The sequence below is a fragment of the Rhineura floridana genome, chromosome 8, assembly GCF_030035675.1.
Source record: "Rhineura floridana isolate rRhiFlo1 chromosome 8, rRhiFlo1.hap2, whole genome shotgun sequence".
NCBI classification, from domain to species: domain Eukaryota; kingdom Metazoa; phylum Chordata; class Lepidosauria; order Squamata; family Rhineuridae; genus Rhineura; species Rhineura floridana.
This window is the reverse complement of record NC_084487.1, coordinates 15147974-15168810: the sequence shown is the minus strand read 5'-3', so window position 1 is coordinate 15168810 and position 20837 is coordinate 15147974. Positions and strand designations below refer to the sequence as shown.

The window sequence follows — 20837 nt, the reverse complement described above, 5'->3', positions numbered from 1 at the left end:
GCTGATTGGCTCACTGGATGCTGGAGACATAGGGACCTTGCTGCGACCGTGCTCCAAAAAAAGTAAAGGGCCTAAGTCCCCCTGAGACCCTGGACAACTACACCCCTGCACCTAAGAAAGATAACACAATAGAATACTGATTCAGGAAGCACAGATTAGTTAGACCAGCGGTTCCTAAGCTTTTTTCCCACGGCCCACTTGAAAATTGTTCATGGTCTTGGCAGACCATGGTCTTCCCTGTTGTAGCAATTGTGATGCTAGGTGCTGTATGATTTTTTAAAACTGAATCTTTATTGCTTCTTTGATTCTTATGTTGCATTTTATTGCACTGTAATTTGCAGTCTCCAGAATTCAAACTGTAATAGCAATATAATACAAGAAGTAAAAGAAGCAATAAAAATACAATTAATTAATTAATTAAAAATCGATATGAATATTTTAATGTGGCCATGCCACAGATCACCTAAATGGAGCTTGTAGACTGCTGGTGGTCCCCAGACCACAGTTTGAGAACCTCTGCCTCATCCCTTCTCCTGAGTAAGAAGACTGTACAAGGTATATTATTTGTGCACATTAGGCTGTTTTTACACTCTTGTTTTTGTAAGTCACTGAGTTCACCATTCTGAAAAAAGCAACTAAATCAGCATCATCCAAAGTAAGGAAGCTGGCTGCTAAACTTTTAAGTTTGGCTTCTTGCCGCTGTTGTTGTTTAAGCAAAGGCTACCCAATGCTATGAGGATTCAGGGTTCACAGGCAACTTAAGAGGACTGCTTGTGAGGTAACTTTATTCTAGCCTCTAAGACAGACTTTTTCAACCAGTGTGCCTCCAGATGTTGTTGGACCACAACTCCCATCTTTCCTGACCATTGGCAATGCTGGAGGCACACTGGTTGAAAAAGGCTGCTCTAAGACAAGCTTGCAAGCGTTTGGGAAATGCCTGGATCATGTGACCTTTTTGGGCAAGCCCTCAAATTACACAGCTTCTTAATGCCAAGGGAATACCTGTAGATGATAAAGTCTTTATCATTGTAAATGTCAGAGGAGGCACTCCGTGGAAGGCTAACAACTGGGGGTGGCTGGGATGCAGCTATAAAATAAGGACAATAGCTGGCAGTGGCTGCTTCTTAGGAATAGGGGTGGGTGAGAAATTCAATCCAGTCTGCATTTCATGCTGAATCTATTACATTTGCACTTTCTGAAAGAAAATGAGAACTGACACACAGCCCTCCTTTGAAATTTACATTTATTTGACATTTTGCAATGCAGTTTGCCAACCAACCCATTTTTTTTATGTTAGGAGAAAGTGTGCATATAAATGAATATGTGAGTCAAAATAACAGGCAAAAATGAGGAGAAACGGGTTGCAGAAATGTGTGCCTTCGTCAAACCTGCCTACAAAAATGTGTTTATTAGGAGAAAATGCTGGAGAATGTTCATGAATTTCAGACTGGAGAAATGAGAAACAGCGAGAACCAAAACTAGGACGACTTTCCATCCCTACTTAAACCACACCACAACTGCAGGTGCTTCTGGTCATGTGATTTCCCACAGCTGGGGCTGCAGTTACTTAGCTCAGGAGCAAACAGGCAGGGGGTGGGGAAGGATGAAATGAAAGAAAAAGCGAATGGGTTCTGTTGCCTTCTTGACTGAAAAAGTGCTTTAAAGTGTTTTCTTTTTCCCCTCTCCCCTCTCCCCTCTAGTGTGAGTTTGTTTTTAGTTAGCTAAAAAGAAGAAACACTGACAAGGGGTTTTTCCCTTCTGTGCTATTCTAGGTATGATGCAGAAGAGATTCAAAACTCTCCTACATTTAGCATTTCTTGCAGTGAGTTGAAAGGGTCCCTTTCTTTCTCCTTCAGGTGTAAGGAAGCTATGTTGTCTGAGCCACCATTTGTTGGGGGCTTTTTATCCCTCTTAAAATATCTAGGTATTGTTGTGAGCGTGAATTGCCTTTGCCATTGTTTTTCACTCCAACTATTCTGATCTCTTGAGGTAGTTGCTGTTTATTTTGGTCGGGTCAATTTCTGCCTCTCCTTGTAGTTTGTCCCTGTTTCTACTTTTTTTGTGATTCCTTGTTAAAAATGTTTCTTTGTGTGTGTTGGTTGAGAGAAGTTGTTTTTTATCTGTTTTAATTATCTGGTGAGACCAAGTGGGCTTACCATGTAAGCCTTGAATTAGAGAGATTTAGGCTCCAATCCTCAATCAGCCATGATGCTTGCTGGATGACCTTGGGGCCACTTGCCATCTCTCAGCCTAACCTACTTTGTGGGGCTGTTATGAGGATAAAATGAAGGGGGGGGAGGTACATTGTCTTCTGTTCCTTGAAGGAAAAGTCAGGTGACTTTTTTTTTTAAAAAAAGGAGAGGAAGATGTGGAGTGGGTTTTATTACAAATAAGTATGCATGCGTATACATTTATTAATTTATTATTTATTAAATTTGTATCCCACCCTTCCCCCTAGTAGGGGCCCAGGGCTATATATATTTGGATTCCTGGATTTTAAGTAAATGTTGAATTATGAATATTAAATGCCAATGAAAACGCAAGGCGTTTATACGGAGATTTTTATTTTAAAACTTTTAAAAAAAACAAAACTGGGAATATATTTGTTAAAACTTTATCTCCCATCTTTCCACCAAGTGGTTCTGAAATGCTGCAAACCTTCCTGTCCAGGGTCTCTAGGAGTGAAATCTCTGTCTGGGGGAATGGAGATAGCTTCTTTCCAATCTGTGTTGGGAATGCACATGCAAGGACATTAAGATGAGCAGAGGAAGCTGGCCGGTCAGACTGCCCATTTAGCCTAGCATTGCCCACTAATTGTCAGTGGCTCTCCAGGATCTTGGGTAGAGGTGGCTTCCCCATTGCCTGAACCCTGACTTGTAAGTGGAGATAGGATGAATCAATAAAATTTATTCAGTAGATTTCAGACAATATTGAATCTGGAGATTGCATGTGGGGTCACCTACCTTCAAAGCATGTGCTCTACAATTGAGCTATGGCCTCTTCCATGCAGTTCACCACTTGAAAATCTTTTTGAAGTGGTGATGACACCAGGGCCAGCCCTATCATTGGGCAGAGCAAGGCCACTACCTCAGGCAGCTTATGCTGGGGAGGGGGTACAAATGGCTGTGGCAGCCACCTCCAGCCTTTTCCTTCTGTTGGAGTCTACATGTTCTGCACCCCCTAAGCTAGCCTGCAACCCTCAGATGTCTTGGAGAAAGGGATGGTGGAGAAATTCCATTTAGTCTGCATTTAAAAGTGGACTTACCTAATTTGCACTTTCTGAAACAATACATGAACCAAAACACAGCCGTTCTTCAAAATTCTACCTCTCTGAATTTTGCAATGCAGTTCTCCAGCCAAGTAACGCATGCAAAAATGCATATACTATGGTACAGTGAGCATATAAACGCCTGTATTAGTGAATATAATGTACAAAAGTGCATTATATTACTGGAAAATTGATTTGCAAAAAGTATATATTTGCAAAATTTCATGCAAAAATGTTTATATTAGGAGAAATTTTCATTAAAAGACAGGTGAATTTTCATGTTGAGTTTTTTTAGAAACCCAAATTGTCAGATTCAGCCATCCCTAGCTGGAGGACACTGTTCTGTCACCACTGCTAAATGCATGAAGGATAAGACTATCAATGGCTGCTAGTCATGATGGCTCTATATTTAAAGTGTTTTTAGTGCTTTTGTTGGCTGCCCTGGGCTCCTGCTGGGAGGAAGAGTGGGATGATGATGATGATAAATGTATTACCTCCAGGATTGGAAGCATTATGCCTCTGATTCCCAGTTGCTGGGGAACATGGGTGGGAGACTGTTACTGTGCGCATGTCCTACTTAGGGGCTTCCTATAGGCATCTAGTTGGCCACTTTGAGAACAGGATACAGGATTCGGTGGGCCTTTGGTTTGATCCAGGAGGGTTCTTTTTATGTTCTTACTAAGATTCAGTTGCCAGTCTAGCTGGCTTCTGTGTGTGGAAGGGTTGTGTGCGTTCAATCTTGTCCTCTGCTTGGTACAGCAAAATGACTTGAGTTGGCTCTGGATAACAGGCAACTTTTCATGTTTTCAGCAGCGGTACACAAAGCAGGTTGTGGAGGCAGTGGCATCGTCATGGTAGTACTACACTAATCAGGATGGTGATGGGTGTGGTGGCAGCAAGGTGGGGGGGAGTGTGATGTTCCTATATTAATGTATATATGGTAAGTGTTAGTTGTTTAGAAGATACATGGTAAGTGGAGTGAAAGAGGGGGAGTGAATGGGCAGTAGAATGCGAGAGGATTGGCTGAGTGTTTAAAATGGCTGAATGTATAAAAGGAAGAGAGTGGAATCTGGGGGGGAGAAGAGAACTGAGTGGGTTGCTTGGTGGGGTTTGAGAGAGTTGTTTACCAGGAGGGAGGTGGAGTTCGGATTAGTATTGAGTAAAACCATAGGCTTATGTGCCTTAAGAAGAAATCTTGTTAATCTTGTTAGCTTTGTTATCTGTAATAAATACTTAATTTGGTTTACCAAAGGCCTGATCCTTGGCTGGGGTTTCACAGACCAGAAGGGAGGGTAAGGTAATGACCAAGGCTGAAGGGGAACTGTAACAAATGGTGGCAGCGGTGAAGAGAATAACAATACCAGTATTCAGAGTCTCTGGGAATACTAGTATTGGGACGTTACTGGTGGTTGCCTAGCAGGGGGATCTGTTGAGATCTGTGCTAGAGCGGATAGGTAAACCATAAGAGAGTGCGTTCCGGACTGGTGGAGTCCCTGGTGGTGCCTAGAGACAGGCAGTAACCACGAGCAGGTAGGAACCTGACAGGGAGAGCCAGGGAAGGACGCATCACAGGGAGCTCTGGGTTGGTGGCTCCCAGATGGTGGCTGTGGGGACACCGCCGCCAACCTGGAGAGTTCTTTGGGAAGAGGGACTGATTGGTAAATCACTCTGTGAATTGCAGCTCTATGAGGGGAACAGGGGTCTCCTGACAACTCTCAGCACTGTTAACAAACTACAAATCCCAAGATTCTTCGGGGAAGCCATGACTGTTTGAAGTGCTATGATACTGCTGTTAATGTATAGTGCAGATGGGGCCTTCATACAATCATAGAATAGTAGAGTTGGAAGGGTCCTATAAGGCCATTGAGTCCAACCCTCTGCTCAATGCAGGAATCCAACTGAAAGCACCCCTGACAGTGGCTCTCCATCTGCCTCTTGGATGCCTCCAATGTTGGAGAGCCCACCACCTTCCCGGTTATTGGTTCCCTTGTTGTACTTCTCTAACACTTAGGAAGTTTCTCCTGATGTTCAGCCAAAATCTGCCTTCCTGTAACTTGAGCCCATTCTTCTGTGTCTTGCACTCTGGGGTGATGGCAACCTTTCAAGTACTTGAAGAGCACTATTATATCTCCCCTCCCATCTTCTCTTCTCATGGCTAAACATGCCCAGTTCTTTCCATCTGATGCAAGAATTGAGAAAATATTAGCCATCCAGTGTATTTTTCGTTCACACTTAAATTGTGAAATGAAGGAGTGTACACATAAGGTATTTGGGGTCTGAGAGACCCCACAGGAACTTATATTGGGTGGGGGTGTCATTTCCATTCTTATATGTATCCTTCTATTATAATAATCTTTAATATTAAAAAAAATAACGGCAGCAGCAGATGCATCTCTCTCAAATGTCCTCTTTATTATGCATTATTCATCATTATTTATGTTCATGACGTCATTGAGGTAGATATAGTCTGTCCTGCCTTAAATCCTGTTTGTGTCTACAGATGGTTTGGGATGGACATACTGCTTTGTTTCCAATTGTTGTATGTCCTGCAACTTTCAGCCGAAAGCTGTAACTAGTAACAGAGTGCCTTCCATTGGCGGGTTGATGGTTTCTCATGATGTGGCAGATTCATAAATAACCCAGAACTGAACCGTATCCGTAGTGATGAGAAATGTCTCAGTAATGTCGGAAGAGATGTAATAAAGAATAAACTTGCTTTATATCACTAATGCACAGTAAGATTAAACAGTCTTTACTTAATTAATAGGTTAGTATTCCAGGGGCATGGATGGGTGGGAATTGTCCTGCTTTTGTTGTGGTATAGCACAAGAATGCCCCTCCAAACGGCAATAATGCAATGATAATAGGGAAGCATCGCAAAACAATAAAGTGGGGTGATGTGTGGATGACTCAGTATAAAGCTACCACTAATGTATTATTATTGCGTCAATGACATGTTGTAGAATGCACCTGCAAAACACCCACCAGTCTGGAGGTGAGGTCACCCCCTTTTCTTTAAGGGTTTGTTTGGATCTCCAACTGCAGACTAGCAAAGTGAAGAATGAAATCATTGTTTTGCATTCCACTTTTTCTTCTTTTTTGTTTGAAGAAAGCTTCTGAAAAGAAGGGGCGAAATGTCCTCCAGAAGCAGCCATGGTAAACGCCACCATCACCCAGTGGACAGCCTTTGCCGGAAGCTCCAGACGATCAACATGATGGACCAGGCCTCCAACCCTGCGCTGCAGATCCCCAAGTTCCAGTCTAAGAACTTTGACAGCCCACAGGGCAACGTAAAGAAAAACTTGGAAGAGATCTTGAAGAAAAGGACTGTGAAAGTGAGTGAAAGCAATGAGCTGGCCTACGACACCAACTTGCTAAGCCCATTCAACAATAATGTCTTCTCCCCAGGCCCACAAACGACAACGCCCAGACACAGACGCATCTCTGACATCCGCTCCGAGTCCATTTCAGTCAGTAGAAATAAAGAGAGAGCCAACAAATCATGGCTTCTTATAGGCCAAGCAGGGGGCTGTTCTCCATGCCTTTTCAAATATGGGGAATCTGCCGCCAGTCAGCTATGTGGCACTTCCAGTACAGAGCAGAAGGCTGCACCTTCTCGGGAATGGGACTACTTGACATCAAGTCCAGACTTGTCTGCCTGGGAACTGAACACTGCACAGCCTGTTTTCCAGTCTCCTGTGAGCAAAAGTCTCTCTTTGGGTAAGGAATTCATAAGAGGCCTGCTTCTTTCTAAGTAAGTTGGGACACTAGTTCTTTGCAAAGACGTTGGCCCACAAGGCAAGCTTACAGAAAGAATAGTGATGTGTAATAGAGTGGTATAAGTGGAACCTGCAACAAAATGTTGCAGTGCGGAGTGCTCCAGTTCAGCCATGCCTTCCTCCAAGATGCTCCATTCCATTCATACCTTGGTTTGCTGCTTTCCCACCATGTAAATGCTGACATTCTGTGCCCACTTATCATGTTGAATCCTCACTGAGTGTTTGGATTCCCCTCACTTTCAGGGTTTTTTCCTAAAGATTTTTCTGTACTTCTGTAAACCTCGGGGTTCCCCAAGCCTGCTGATAACCTACTGAGTTTGTTACTAGTACCCAGGATAGATCTGTCATAAGAAAATAACTAGAGTTCTGCTGTATCAAGCCAAAGGTTGCTCTAGTCCAGCATCCTGTTCTCACAGTGGCCACCCAGATGCCCATGGGGAGCCGTTAAGCATTATGTCCATTATGCTTTACAAAGCAAAAGATGTAGCCCTAAATTGTTTGGGTCCAAGTTATTTGCACCACATACACCCAGAGCAATCTGCTCAGGCCTTAAGATCATTCTCCCCTCCTGTCTCCGACTGTGGAGGCAGAGCATAGCCATCATGGCTAGTAGCCTTTGATAGCTTTATCCTCCATGAATTTGTCTAATCCTCTTTTAAAGCCATCCAAGTTGGTGGTCATCACTGCCTCTTGTGGGAGCAAATTTCATAGTTTAAATATGTGCTATGTGAAGAAGTATTTTCTTTTGTCTGTCCTGAATTTTCCAACATTCAACTTCATTGGATGTCCACAAGTTCTAGAGTTATGAGAGAGGGAGAAAAACTTTTCTCTGTCCACTTTCTCTGTGTCTTGCATAATTTTATACACTTCTCTCATGTTACCTCTTACTTGCCTTTTCTCTGCACTAAAAAGCCGCAAATGCTGCAACGTTTCCTCATAGGGGAGTCGCTCCATCCCCTTGATCATTCTGGATGCCCTTTTCTGAACCTTTTCCAGCTCTACAATACCCTTTTTGTGATGAGGCGACCAGAACTGTACACAGTATTCCAAATGCGGCTGCACCATACATTTATATAACAGCATTATGATATCAGCAGTTTTATTTTCAGTACGTTTCCTAATGATCCCTAGCATGGAATTTGCCTTTTCACAGTTACCGCACACTGGGTCGACATCTTCATTGAGCTATCCAGTACGACCCCAAGATCTTGTTCCTGGTCAGTCACTGCCAATTCAGATCCCATGACTGTACATGTGAAATTACGAAAGTCATCGAAAATAACACTTCTAACATCATAATGCCTTTATAGAGATCTATGGCATGAGCACTCTTGGAATACTGAGTGAGGTTCTTGTCACTGCATCTCAGGAAGGGTATTGTAGACCTGGAAAGGGTGCCAAAAATCCTCCCCTACAAGGAAAGTTTGCAACATTTCAGGTTATAACACTTTTCACTTTGAAAAAGGTTATAACACTTTTCAGTTTAGGGGGGGAAAGGAAGTAAGGATGGGACATGATAGAGGTGTTTAATATTATGCATAGTGTAGAAAATGGATAGAGAGAAGGTTTTCTCCATCTCTCACAATGCTAGAAATTGGGGTTCTCTGATGAAGCTGAATGCTGGGAGATCCGGGACAGACAGGAGGAAGTACTTGTTCATGCAGTGTATAAATTATAGAATTTGCTATGGCATAATGTAGTAATGGCCACCAACTGGGATGGCTTTAAAAAGGGTTTAAACATCCAGGGACAATAAAGCTGTCAATGACTATTAGATAGGATGGATATATCGCCTCCAGTATTGGCAACAATATACCTCTTGAATACTAGTTGCTGGGGATCATGAGTGGAAGAGTGCTGTTGTGCTCATGTCCTTGTGGGCTTCCAAGTCACATCTGGTTGGCTGCTGTGAGAATGGAATGCTGGCCTAGATGGGCCTTTGGTCTGACCCAGCAGTGCTTATCTTTACGGTCTTATGTAAGGGTAGCCAGTCTTCAAATCTTCATTGCTTTTAACGTATCCCTCAGAGCTGAACTCCAGAAGGCAAGATTTTTAATCTTTTAATTTTCTTAATCTTTCTACTTTTAACATGTATCCTTCTTAATTTGTGTTGTATTTCGTTTTTGTTGTGCTTTCTGTTGTTTGTTTGTACATGTTTTTGTGATTTTTTTACTATGATATATTGTATTTTATCTTGTTTGTTCACCGCCCTGAGAGCTATTCTGCTAAGGGCGGTATATAAATTGAAATAATAAATAAATAATAAATAAATATATTCTTCTGTGTACAAACCTTGATAGAAATGCAGCCTACCTGGTGATCAAGACTTGTAATTGTGCATGGAATGCAAATAGCCTCTCAATACTCTTTCTCTTTGTAGGATGGAGACCGTCAACAGAGAACAAAGATGATGTAAGCTCTGATGTAAGCTTGATCTGTGAGGAAGACCTATTGACTACAATATTCTCTGCCTGTGATATAGAAAGAAGAGGTAAAAAGAGGATTCTTTTTTTCTCTTACAATTGTTAGAAATTGTTGTTGATTTATTTCCTAGTCGCTCCATAATGTAATGTTAAGCTCACTTGAATTCTCCAAGCATCAAGAGCTCCAGGATCCAAGCATGCACTAGGTCCAGTTTCCTTGGAATGAGGTCACTGGAGACTTGCATGGCATTGAAGATGGAAAAGTTAGGTAGAGTCACAGTCAAATTAACCTCAATCAAATTACCTATTTACATAGACAGCTAATTTACTGTTATGTGCCTTCAAGTCAATTACGACTTATGGCGACCCTATGAATCAGAGACCTCCAAGAGCATCTGTCATGAACCACCCTGTTCAGATCTTGTAAGTTCAGGTCTGTGGCTTCCTTTATGGAATCAATCCATCTCTTGTTTGGCCTTCCTCTTTTTCTACTCCCTTCTGTTTTTCCCAGCATTATGGTCTTTTCTAGTGAATAATGTCTTCTCATGATGTGTCCAAAGTATGATAACCTCCGTTTCATCCTTTTAGCTTCTAATGATAGTTCTGGTTTAATTTGTACCAGGTCTGTATTCCATACTACATCAGGATACCACATGCTAGTGCTGAATCTCAGCATTTATTTGTATATTTCTAGCCCTCTTGATCAGAACCCATAAGAAGGCTCTAAAGCCAGAGCACGATGGGTTGGTTTTCTGATTCCGGTGAGATTAAACAGCAGTGTTTGGGTCAGTTCTCCAACTGCATTTTCATGGCTAGTAGTAGTCTGTTGCCTCTCCTTCCTTCTTGCCATTTTATAACATTTGAATGAATAAATGGCTGCCACACTGATTCCCTGTTTAAGATCAACACAAGGGATGGCATCCTAGTGCTTCACCCAATCAAGATGCATCCTTGGATGGGAATGGAGGGAGAAAAGAGCCAGAGAGCAAGGAGACAGCAGGGAGGCATCAGCAAAATAGACATGAAGACCTGGCTGTGGAGATCCAGATGATGACAATTGACAGTAGTTCAACCTATCTAAAAAGAAAATGGAAAGTAAGGGACTTTTCAGTCCAAATGTAGGGGTGAGACTGTGCTGGGACCATCAAGGGGCACCTGCTTTTCCACCTGCTTTGCCCTTCATCGCTGCTCTCAGTGACATTTTTCTGGGGACTGTCCCTTACCAGGAAGATGAATGTATGCTTTTGTATAGCTGTTGATGCTTTTTAGCAATGCTACAATTTTGTTAGTTTGATTTTTTGTAAATTGTATTGTTTTTATTTGTACTTGTGTTTTTTATTTGTGTGTAAGCCGCCTTTGGGGCCTTTTTGGCTAAAAGGCAGCTTAGAAATAAAGCATAACATAACTTAGATGTGGCCAGCCTCCCCTGGACTCAGGGCCGGCCCCAGACATGCCAGGGCCTTGGGTACCAGCCTGCCCTGGGCCCCTCCACTCCCCCTCCACGATCTGCAGAAGTTAAGCATCCGTGGACCGCAAGACAGGAACTTCCATGCCGCCCGCCATCCCCCTGCTATCCCCACGCTTCACCTACCTTTCTGTTGTTTTTTGCGGTGCTTGCAGGTTTGCCACCAAGATGGCGGCCGAGGTTTCCCTAAGGGGCTGAAGCCTCTGCCACCATCTTCATTGATGGCAGCAACGCGCGCATGTAGCATGTATGCATGCCATCAGCCAAGATGGTGACAGAGGCTTCAGCCCCTTAAGGAAACCTCAGCCGCCATCTTGATAGATGGCAAATCTGTGCGTGGTAAAAAACAATGGAAAGGTAGGTAAAGCGGGGGGATAGTGGGGGGGATGGGAGTCCGCAGATGCTTCCACTGATCACAGAAGGAGAGAGGAGGACCCCCTGTAGCTCCGGGGGCCTTCGGGCCAGTGCCCAACCTGGCCGCCCCTTAGAACCGGCCCTGCCTGGACTGTTCATATCTCTTTAGGTAGGCCCACTTGTCACCTGGTAAATAGTAGGAACTTAGGAAGCTGCTTTAAACAGAGTCAGACCAATGGTCCATCTAACTCAGTATTGTCTACACTGACTGGCAGCAGCTCTCCAAGCTTTCAGACCTATCTGAAGATGCTGGGGACTGAACCTGGGACTTTCTGTATGCAAGGCAGATGCTCTGCCACTGAGCCATGCTCCTTCCCCCTGTTTACTTAGCATAAGGTATGTTGATCTTAAAATGTTTCTCTTTATAAAAACACGAAACCCTAGTGCTTTGTCTATGTGTTAGTTGTTGCCACTGTCTTTAGGCAGAGTGGCTGTGTCCAAATTGGTTGACTTCCTGAGACACACAACAAGCCGGAGTTCTGAAGACAGCAGTCTGGAAGAGCTGTGCAACATGCTTGATCCTGATCAAAGGGACATCTCCATGGACTTGGAAACATATCATGCCATCATGAAAGAATGGATTGAAGACTGCAGAAGAAGCTGGTAACTGACTGATCTTGCCTTACTTAAAGGCCTATGGCCATACTACACACCTGGTCTCGGAAGCTAAGCAGTGTCAGGCCTGGTTAGTACTTGGATTGGAGACGTCCTTGGAATAACGGGTACCGTAGGCTTAGAGCAGCCTTTCCCAACCAGTGTGCCTCCAGATGTTGTTGGACCACAACTCCCATCAGCCTCAGCCAGCATTGCCAATGGTCAGGAAAGATGGGAATTGTGGTCCAACAACATCTGGAGGCACACTGGTTGGGAAAGGCTGGCTTAGAGGAAGGCAATGGTAAACCAAACCTTACGAATATATCCAAAAAAGATTCAGAGGGTCACCATAAGTCGTAATCTACTTGAAGGCATACAACAACAAGTACCAAAAGACTCTCCCAGAATGTTTTTCTTGCCAAGCATGCACTCTTTGTTTTAACCACAAGTATATCTAGTAATCTGAGAGCCAGTGTGGTGTAGTGGTTAAGGTGCTGGACTACAACCTGGGAGACTAGGGTTCCAATCCTCACATAGCCATAATGTTCACTGAGTGACCTTGGGCCAGTCACAATGCCCTGCTCCAATTTTCACCTCTGATTAGAATTCCCAGTCCCGTGCAGGTCTACCCAGACATAAACCCTACTGGGTGTGATGAGGTTACTCTCAAATATTCAGAGGGACTTTTAAAACAAAAATTAAAAAGACAACAGATCAGCACAGCTACAGTTTTGGAAAGCAAGTGAAAGTAATTTTTTTTTCTGATTTGAATGTGCTCACACACACACACACACACACACACACACACAGCAGAAGCCGACCAGTTTTTTCTCAGACAGCTGACGGGGAAACTTCTTTCCCCACATCATACAACCCAGGAGAAAAGCTTTTTAAAAAATATAATAAAACACTGCCCCTTCCAATTGTTCTGAAGCTACACAGAAAGAGAGGCACTTCTAAAAGCCAGGAAAAAATAAGGAGGAAACAAAGAGGAAGGAATGATGGGATGGAAGAATGGGGCAGCTTCAGAAGGAACCAGGGGCCACATAAAATGAGTTTGGGGGGCGTAGACAGCCCACCTGTGGTAAAAAGGATGCAAGCAAGATCTGGTGCTTCTGAAGGGCTTCTTGGTGTGGTGAATTATTGCTTTTTGTTGGCAGACTCTGCGTAGGGTGGGGTGGGGGTACAGAGACAGCTTTACTGGTTTTAGTGCCTAGACTTGGCCCCAAAGGTTCTCCACTTTAGGTGATGCATGTATAAGTAAGCACAGTGATAACTGAACATTTCCAATAGGGGAAAGAAGGTGCTTGCTAGCTGAAGTGTTTGGTGCAAAGTTGCTGGGCCCAATTTTGAATTACTGGTGTGAGAAGTGACTGCATCATCACACTTATCCCATGTGATTCATATGTAATATTTGTGACATGTCAAACCAGATATCATTCTGTGCTGGCTTTTGTTCTCAGTGTAAACTTATGCAAACATTTATGGAAAGCTGCTGTCACAATAGGTAGGGTACATGTACTCTTTTTGAGATGGTGCAACAGCATACTCTTACTTTTCACTTATCGAAGCCAAATGTACTCTTTTTGAAATGACAAAATGATGGTAACCCTAACAATAGGCCAGAGCTGTCTTCTGTGCAGTGAAATCTAGAGCTGCTGTAAATATTATCTATTTCTAGTTTCTAGATTTAGACTAGTGATTTCAATAGGATGGAAACCTCTTCCCCTCCCAACCTCCCCCCAAAACCCTTAATACTATGTCAATATCCCCCTTCTTAAAACCTGTTTGTCATCAGTGTTCCCACCCAATCAGGGATCATGCAATACACATGATGCTACACAGCCAATTAGATCACCAAGACTGGTATTTGCAAGTGGTGCCAAAAGGGGGAAATGTTTTCCAACTCTGTTGAATTTTTTTAAAGAAAAAGTGGATAATTTTGTCTTTCTACTAATGAAAAAATTCTATTTAAATATATGAACACAGGATGGAAATACAATCTATCTGTCTCTCCCCCAGGAAAGAACAGCCCTCTAGGGAGACGACCAGAGAAAGCATGCTAGCAGGTATCAGGCACCCTCTGTGTTATGGAAGACTTCATTTACTGAAAGGTGTACAAGGTGTAGCATACAGCACACGTCATGTAGGTCCTGTCCCACCAAGTGTGGTCAGTCGTACATGGTGACGGTAGAGAGAGATGACCAGGGCTGGCTCTGCCATTAGGCAAATGTAGGTGATGGCCTCAGACAGCAGACTCTGGGGAGCAGAAGCAGTAACCCCCTGACTCTTTCTTCTAAACACCCCCCTTTCCCCTCTGTTGGAAGACAGAGCTGGGTCTGTTGCATAGCCTGTCCTGGGCTTCCCTAAACTAGCCTGCTGCTTCAGGTGCAACGGAGGCCACACTCCAGTCAGCTTCTGTATGTGGAATGGGGAGAGGGTGCCATCTTTTCCTTTGCTTGATGTAACAAAATGTCTTGGGCTGGACCTGGATGTAACAGAGTAGAAAGAAGAAAATGTATAGCATGTGGTATGGAACGGGCAGATATATGGTTAAATGAAAGGGGCACAGCTCAGTGGTAGAGCATCTGCTTTGCATGCAGAAGGTCCCAGGTTCGATCCCTGTCAGCTCCAGGAAGGGCTGGAAAAGACCCCTTCGGAAACTCTGCAGACCTGCTGCCAGTCACTGTAGAGGAACATATAGAGCTAGGAGGGTCAAGGATCTGACTTGGTATGAGATAGCTGCTTATGCTCGTCCTACAGTTGCACTGATGAACAGCTGCAGTGGTGAAGCCATGATGCAGTGGCTTATGGCATTCATACAATCGGAGCTGGAAGGGGCGTATAAGGCTATCGCGTCCAACCCCTGCTCTTGAAGGCCTTGTCTCATCTTCTCTACACAGCAATCAAGTTAGAGATCAAGATGATTGGTTGGTAACGTCAGCTAATTGAGGAGGTTCTGAGCTGCCGCCTTGCTGCTCATCACATAATTTACACTATTGGATGCAGTACTAAAATAAAGTATACCTGCGGTGGCCTTGCCCTGTCTTCAGGAATTATTTATATTTATATACTGCTTAATACCAAGACAGTCTCTAAGCAGTTTGCAAAAAGAGCAAATACTATATATTTAGCACAAAAAGTACAATACCACATAAAATAATAAAATCCCCCCAAAAGCAAACCATAGCAGCACATTTTGAAAGCACTTTATGATTTAGGGATCCCTCCCTCAGGCCAAAGCACATCCTGACACACACAATGCAGCATTCATCCCTTTAATGCATCCACATCACCGTCTTGCATCCACCTTCTGGTAGGTAAAAACCCACTCTTAATGACACTTTTTCTCATAACCAATTGGATTTGACTGCTCGTCATCACTTGAAGACACTAAAGAAAATGTTTTTGCCTTTTTGCAAGGAGCAATGAGGAATTGCTGATAAATCCAGATGTCTTTCAGTGCTGCTGAAAAGAGTTTGCAAACAGCCAGTGCTTATAGAAAATCAGTGAAGGTGATGCAAAGACAAATGTGCTTGAGGGGAACAGGTGAAAAAATGTTTACTGATCATGCTAGAGAAGTGAGGGAAAAGAGCATGTTCAGCTTGGCCTTGAGATACTGGGAAAGTACTGCAGGAGTTATTATCGGAGGAATTGCAAGAGATGTGAGGAAGGTCAGCAGCTGAAAGGGTGATGTGGGTCAATCATGTGGAGACGCCAACTGAAAGTAGAAACTCCTAAAATACCTTGTGTAATTGTCTGTCTCTTGAACTGTAACTGGAAACCTCTCTTTGCAGGCATAAGAACTCATGTGAGACTGAATGTTACCTCTGGAAGCCTGGAGGCACTTGGTGGAGATGTGTCTAGGGGAGACTTGTGAGTCCCTTTAAAAAAATTTTTTTAAGCTTGGCTACAAGTTGCTAAATTGTCACTTAAGAAAACCAAAACCACATTTGTATTTTCCAAACGTTCTGACAGTTCTATGCTAGAACCCTTTGTGATCACAGTTTTCCCTTCCTCTTTAAAATAGTGCAGTCAAACATAACCATCTAGGCTTTATCAGTCTTTTGGAGTGGACTTCATAATGGCCTATGACACCTTTACCATACACCGCACTGAGCCATCTCCTGGGCTAGAGGTGATGCCATTATAGGTCACAGATGATGACCTATTAATGGCCGCTACTGCATTGCCCTCTTCTCATTTCCATTAGTAGTTCAGATATCCATTTTCCAGTTTGCTGGCATCCGTAGCCAAGAGAGAAGCATGCACCTTGGGTAATATTGATAGTCTTCAGTTGATGTGAAAGGAAGCTTTAATGATGGGGACTTTTAGCACAGGAGAAGAACTTTGAGGCCAGGGAATGCGATGGGGAGCAGCTTCCCAGTAGTGCCATCACTGCCACTAACTGGGAAGGATGAGGTTGCAGGGAGGCCAGTGTGATGTCAAGCGGATGGAGAGGGGAAGTGGCTGGGAGGGAGCAGCAGTTGGGTGTTCAGGATTGGGGGAGAGCTGGCATTTGCAGGTGTTGCTGGGGAAGGGAATTGGTCTGGAAAGATACAAATGAAATGTGGCTTGTAGGATTTTGGTCCTTGAAGCTAACCACTGGTCCTACTGCTGGCCCTCCCCTCCCATCACAACCTGGTGAACGCAGAAATGGCAGCTGATCTGGGCTTTCTGTTCCTCGTGCATTCAGAGAAACTTCCGACTTGATCACTTGTGTGGCGGATCTTCAGTTCAACAATCAAAAGCTTCAAGAGGAGAACAGCCAGTTAAAGGTGGCTTTGGATGCCATGGAGGAGGCCAACAACAGACTAACGGAGGACAATGTCGAGCTGCGCAATCAGATAAAAAGGTGGGGCGCTTTGGGCTGAATCCGACTAAATCATCGTGCAAGCGCAACGACTTCTGTAAGCGCAACAGGACTTCCCACCCCACCCCAAATCTGCTCCAGAGAGTTCAGTGGAAGCCCAGAATAGATTGGGGGAGAGGAGATGGAGGGGAAATCCCATTGCACTTGCAGAAATAGCTCCGCTTGCACAATGGTTTTAAGTTGGAAATAGTCCTTTGAATTTAAGTATTTGGTTGTTTAGGATCAGGCGTATCTTCTTTCTGCTTAATTTCAAAACAGCATAGGGCTTCACTGGGCAATCTAGATTTGGTTTAAAGCCTGAAATCTTGTACTGTGAGATATATTGAATATGGGCATAAAATGTGCATTATTTTCCCTGCAAATAATTTCACTTTAGTTACACACACCCTTGAACTAGGTAGCAAATCACCAGATACTATTAATATAATATTCTTCTCTAGTATGTACCATTACAGGTCCTGAAAGGTAGCTACTCTAACCTGAGCTGTAGCTTTCTCCTCTGTATCGACCAGTAAGGGGGTAGCAAAGGATTATCTTCAACTGACTGATTGACAAGAGAACCCCTGGTGCTACTCCCCCATTTCACCTTTGCACCCTGCTTGTTCACCCATCCTTTGCTCAGGTCATGGTGGTGAGAAGCAATTAATTTCACTGCCTGCTTCCTCAGTGACTCTCTACCTGGCAGGCAATCAGGTGTTACTGCTGATAAGAGGAACAGCAGCAGCTGGTGGTGATGGCAGTAAGGAGGTAGATTCACTGAGGGAGGAGCACCTGTAGGATTTGTCTTTTCCAAGGGTTCCAGGGTCTCCGGGGGTCTTAGATAACCCTTTCTTTTTTAGGAGCAGGGTCCTTATTTCTTCAGTGTCCTTTCCTGCTGATTGAAGCCAGTCGGAGTGAAAGGAGATGAGACAGCCTCTGAGAAGACTCTTCTCAGTAGCTAACACACTTCCATTTAGTCTTAGTTGTTGAACAACTCTGTCTTCTGTGTTCCTCACAGAAAGAGAGACAGGATAGAAAAAAGAAAAATCTGCAGTAAAGGGGTTAAAAACTACTGGAGCGGTTGCCAGGCTTACCAAGGCTGACAGCTGGTTGACAAGGGCAACCATCTAGATAAAAAGCAGAGCACTCAGTCAGTGGGTGTGGGGGTTTAGTATGGTGAAAGACTTGTGTATGTATAACTTAATGTCAGTAAAGACTCTAAAAGATTGCTTCGCCTAGTCTGGCTCATTTGCGGTTGAACCTGTATCAGAAACTTCATTTGGACCACGCACACGCACACACACTGCAACATTAGTATGGCAACCAAGAAAGGGAACTCGGCAAAAGACATTCCTTAACTTACAGCATCTTAGTACATTTGCCCATGTACGTACACGGAAAAAAGCAGATCTAGCTGAAAGGCAACACATGGAGATCTGCACTGATTGTTGCAATGCATCTCTAAAGGAAAGTACTCCAAGCCAAACAGAATGAAAGCTCATTTTATTGTATAATCTTAGACGGGGGCATGGCATGACTATCATGAGGGAACCCTGCACTTCTGAATTTGCCACTACACTACCGAAGGGATCTCCAAAACACAGAGTTGGCACTGATTTTGGAACATAGGAAGCTGCCTTTTACTGAGTCAGGCCATTGGTCCATGTAGCTCAGTATTGTCTGCACTGACTGGCAGCAGCTCTCCAGGACTTTGGGCAGAAGTCTCTCCCAGCCCTGCCAAGAGATGCCAGGGACTGAACCTGCGACCTTCTGCTTGGAAGGCAGATGCTTTACCACTGAGCTGTGGCACTTCCTGGCAATGGCTGGTGTGCATATTTTTATCTTACTCCCACTACGTTAAAGCAGCAGACTACATGGCTAGATCTCATGTTGCCAGATCAGAGGCTGTTGCTCAAAGTAATAAAATCCTGCCATACTTTTTTTTCTAAAATGACCTATAACAGCCACAAGCTGCTCATCATAACAGGATTGGTGGTCTTGGGTTCTTTCAGTTTCCAGCAGTCTGTGACTCAAGTCAAAACTTTGAAAGAGGAGCTGGAAGAAGCAAAGAATAACCTTAATACTGCTGAGGAAAGAAGGCTGAGGACGGCAGCCCAGAATAAGCAGCTAGTAGGTGGACTCGTACCATTTCGGCTATTGATCATTGTTATAAAGAGACTGAGGCTTGAAAATAGGTAATAGCCAAGGCTATGTACTGCAGTTCCCCAGCAAAATAATAATAAAGAAGACAGGATGTTATGCTGGGTACACAGCTGAGTTTCCAGAGAAACTCAGCTTTCATTTTAAAAAAAAGTTTCTAGTTGGCATGCCTGAAATGATACACTTGAAATTTTGTGGGCTACTTGTGCTGAAACTTCAGAAGCCAGATTAAAATTTCCAGTGGAAATGTCCCATCCCCAATTTCACCAGCAAAATTTTTGCAGAAAAAATTAATAGGATCTGCAACAAAATGTTGCAACGTGGACTGTTCCAGTCATCCTAGAGAAGGGCACAGCTGTCTAGCTTCATTCCATTCTCCCTCACTCCTGATTTTTTGCTCTTCCTTCTCCAATGGATGTGCATAATTCCACGGCTACTAAGCACACATCTGGTGGTACATATTTTGCCCCCTTACTTTTTTTCTCCAACAATTTTTTTTGTACTTTTGCAAATCATAGGATTCCCCTGCACTTTCTTGAGAGAGGAAAAGTCCCTCAGTGTTACCAGGGATGGGGGGTAAATTTGGAGTAAATAACCTCAGGTGATGCTATTTTGGCTCCATAAAGGCCAGCATTCACCCACCCCCATACACAAACACCACTAATATAAGGGGAAATGTGGTTTGAAAAAATATGTATATTTGGCAAAACTGCATACAAAAATATGTAAGGAGAAATTAGCACTAAAATGCTAATGAATTTTCATAGGGACTTTTAAAAAAAATCAAACTGGTGTGGAAATGTGGAGGGCTGAATTTAAGACTCGAAAAAAGTGACACTGTGAGAAATTGAAATTGACAGATTTGCCCATCCCTACTCATCAGTCATTCTCTAGTGACCTAAAGCCCTGTAGTTATGTGTCTCAATTATAACTCTCACCCAAGAGAGATCCTGAATTTGCCATGAGTTGGGAGCACTGTTTGCCACAGGCAGAGGGAGTAAAACAATATTCACAAGATGGTTGTGTATATAGGTCCTGAGTAATTCTCTGTGTGTGCTGGCAATATTTCAAATAATCTCTTCCTCTCCCCTGCCTTTCCTTTTTTCCTCAGGAAAAGGAGAATCAGTCTCTCATTCTTAAGATCTCATCTCTACAAGAGGAGGCAAGTGTGTAACCAATTGTGGGTGAACTGTCTGTAGCCAGTTTCACATGTTGATAGTTTGCTAGCCAGTTTTGCTGTGCATCATAAATGGTATCCGTTTTAATCCAGAACATTAGGAATGCTCTGGATTCAGATGGTCTCCAGAAGAAGATCATGGAGTTGTCAAGAAACATTGCTGAATTCCAAGTAAGTGATTCCCACATTTTGCTTTGGTGTGATAAAGGAAAAGGTTTGATGCAGTGCTTCAAATTGCAAGTATATCATCATACACCACACCTATGAGCAAGGCAGAATGGAGGTAAAGAGTCTCTCATCCAAGGATTAAGGGGATGTGTGCATGTTAAAGGGTAAGTGTCTAAAAATCTACATGGCCATGTTAGTACATAGCTGAAAATATGTTACGGAGGCATTCAAGAGGCAGCTGGACAACCACCTGTCGGGTATACTTAAGTTAGATTCCTGCATTGAGCAGGGGGTTGGACTCAATGGCCTTATAGGCCCCTTCCAACTCTACTATTCTAAATGTAAATGTACTGCCTTCAAGTCGATTCCGACTTATGGCGACCCTATGAATAACTTGCTTCTTAAAATTGTCCTTTGTCTATTATATTATACTATACTATAGTATAGTATACTATAGTATAGTATACTATACTATACTATACTATACTATATATTATATCATATTTTATATTATATTTTATATTATAGTATATTATA

General features: G+C 43.3%; 1 protein-coding gene across 13 annotated transcripts in view; it reads left to right on the top strand.

Moving 5' to 3' along the window:
- The first annotated feature begins 1555 nt into the window (after positions 1–1555).
- IRAG2 (inositol 1,4,5-triphosphate receptor associated 2) overlaps positions 1556–20837 on the top strand; it is a 96379-nt gene continuing 77097 nt past the window's right edge. For 5 of the 13 annotated variants that reach the window (XM_061638358.1, XM_061638356.1, XM_061638355.1 and 2 more), the window contains exons 1-10: positions 1556–1772; positions 6378–6988; positions 9428–9538; positions 11772–11952; positions 13966–14012; positions 15741–15819; positions 16640–16798; positions 18808–18925; positions 20067–20117; positions 20226–20303. In XM_061638358.1, the coding sequence (XP_061494342.1) occupies positions 6403–6988; positions 9428–9538; positions 11772–11952; positions 13966–14012; positions 15741–15819; positions 16640–16798; positions 18808–18925; positions 20067–20117; positions 20226–20303 (1410 nt within the window). In that variant the 5' untranslated portion in view covers positions 1556–1772; positions 6378–6402. Of the gene's footprint in view, positions 1773–1802; positions 1823–6377; positions 6989–9427; positions 9539–11771; positions 11953–13965; positions 14013–15740; positions 15820–16639; positions 16799–18807; positions 18926–20066; positions 20118–20225; positions 20304–20837 lie in introns of those variants that run through there. The other 8 variants (XM_061638354.1, XM_061638360.1, XM_061638357.1 and 5 more) reach the window with 6 other exon arrangements.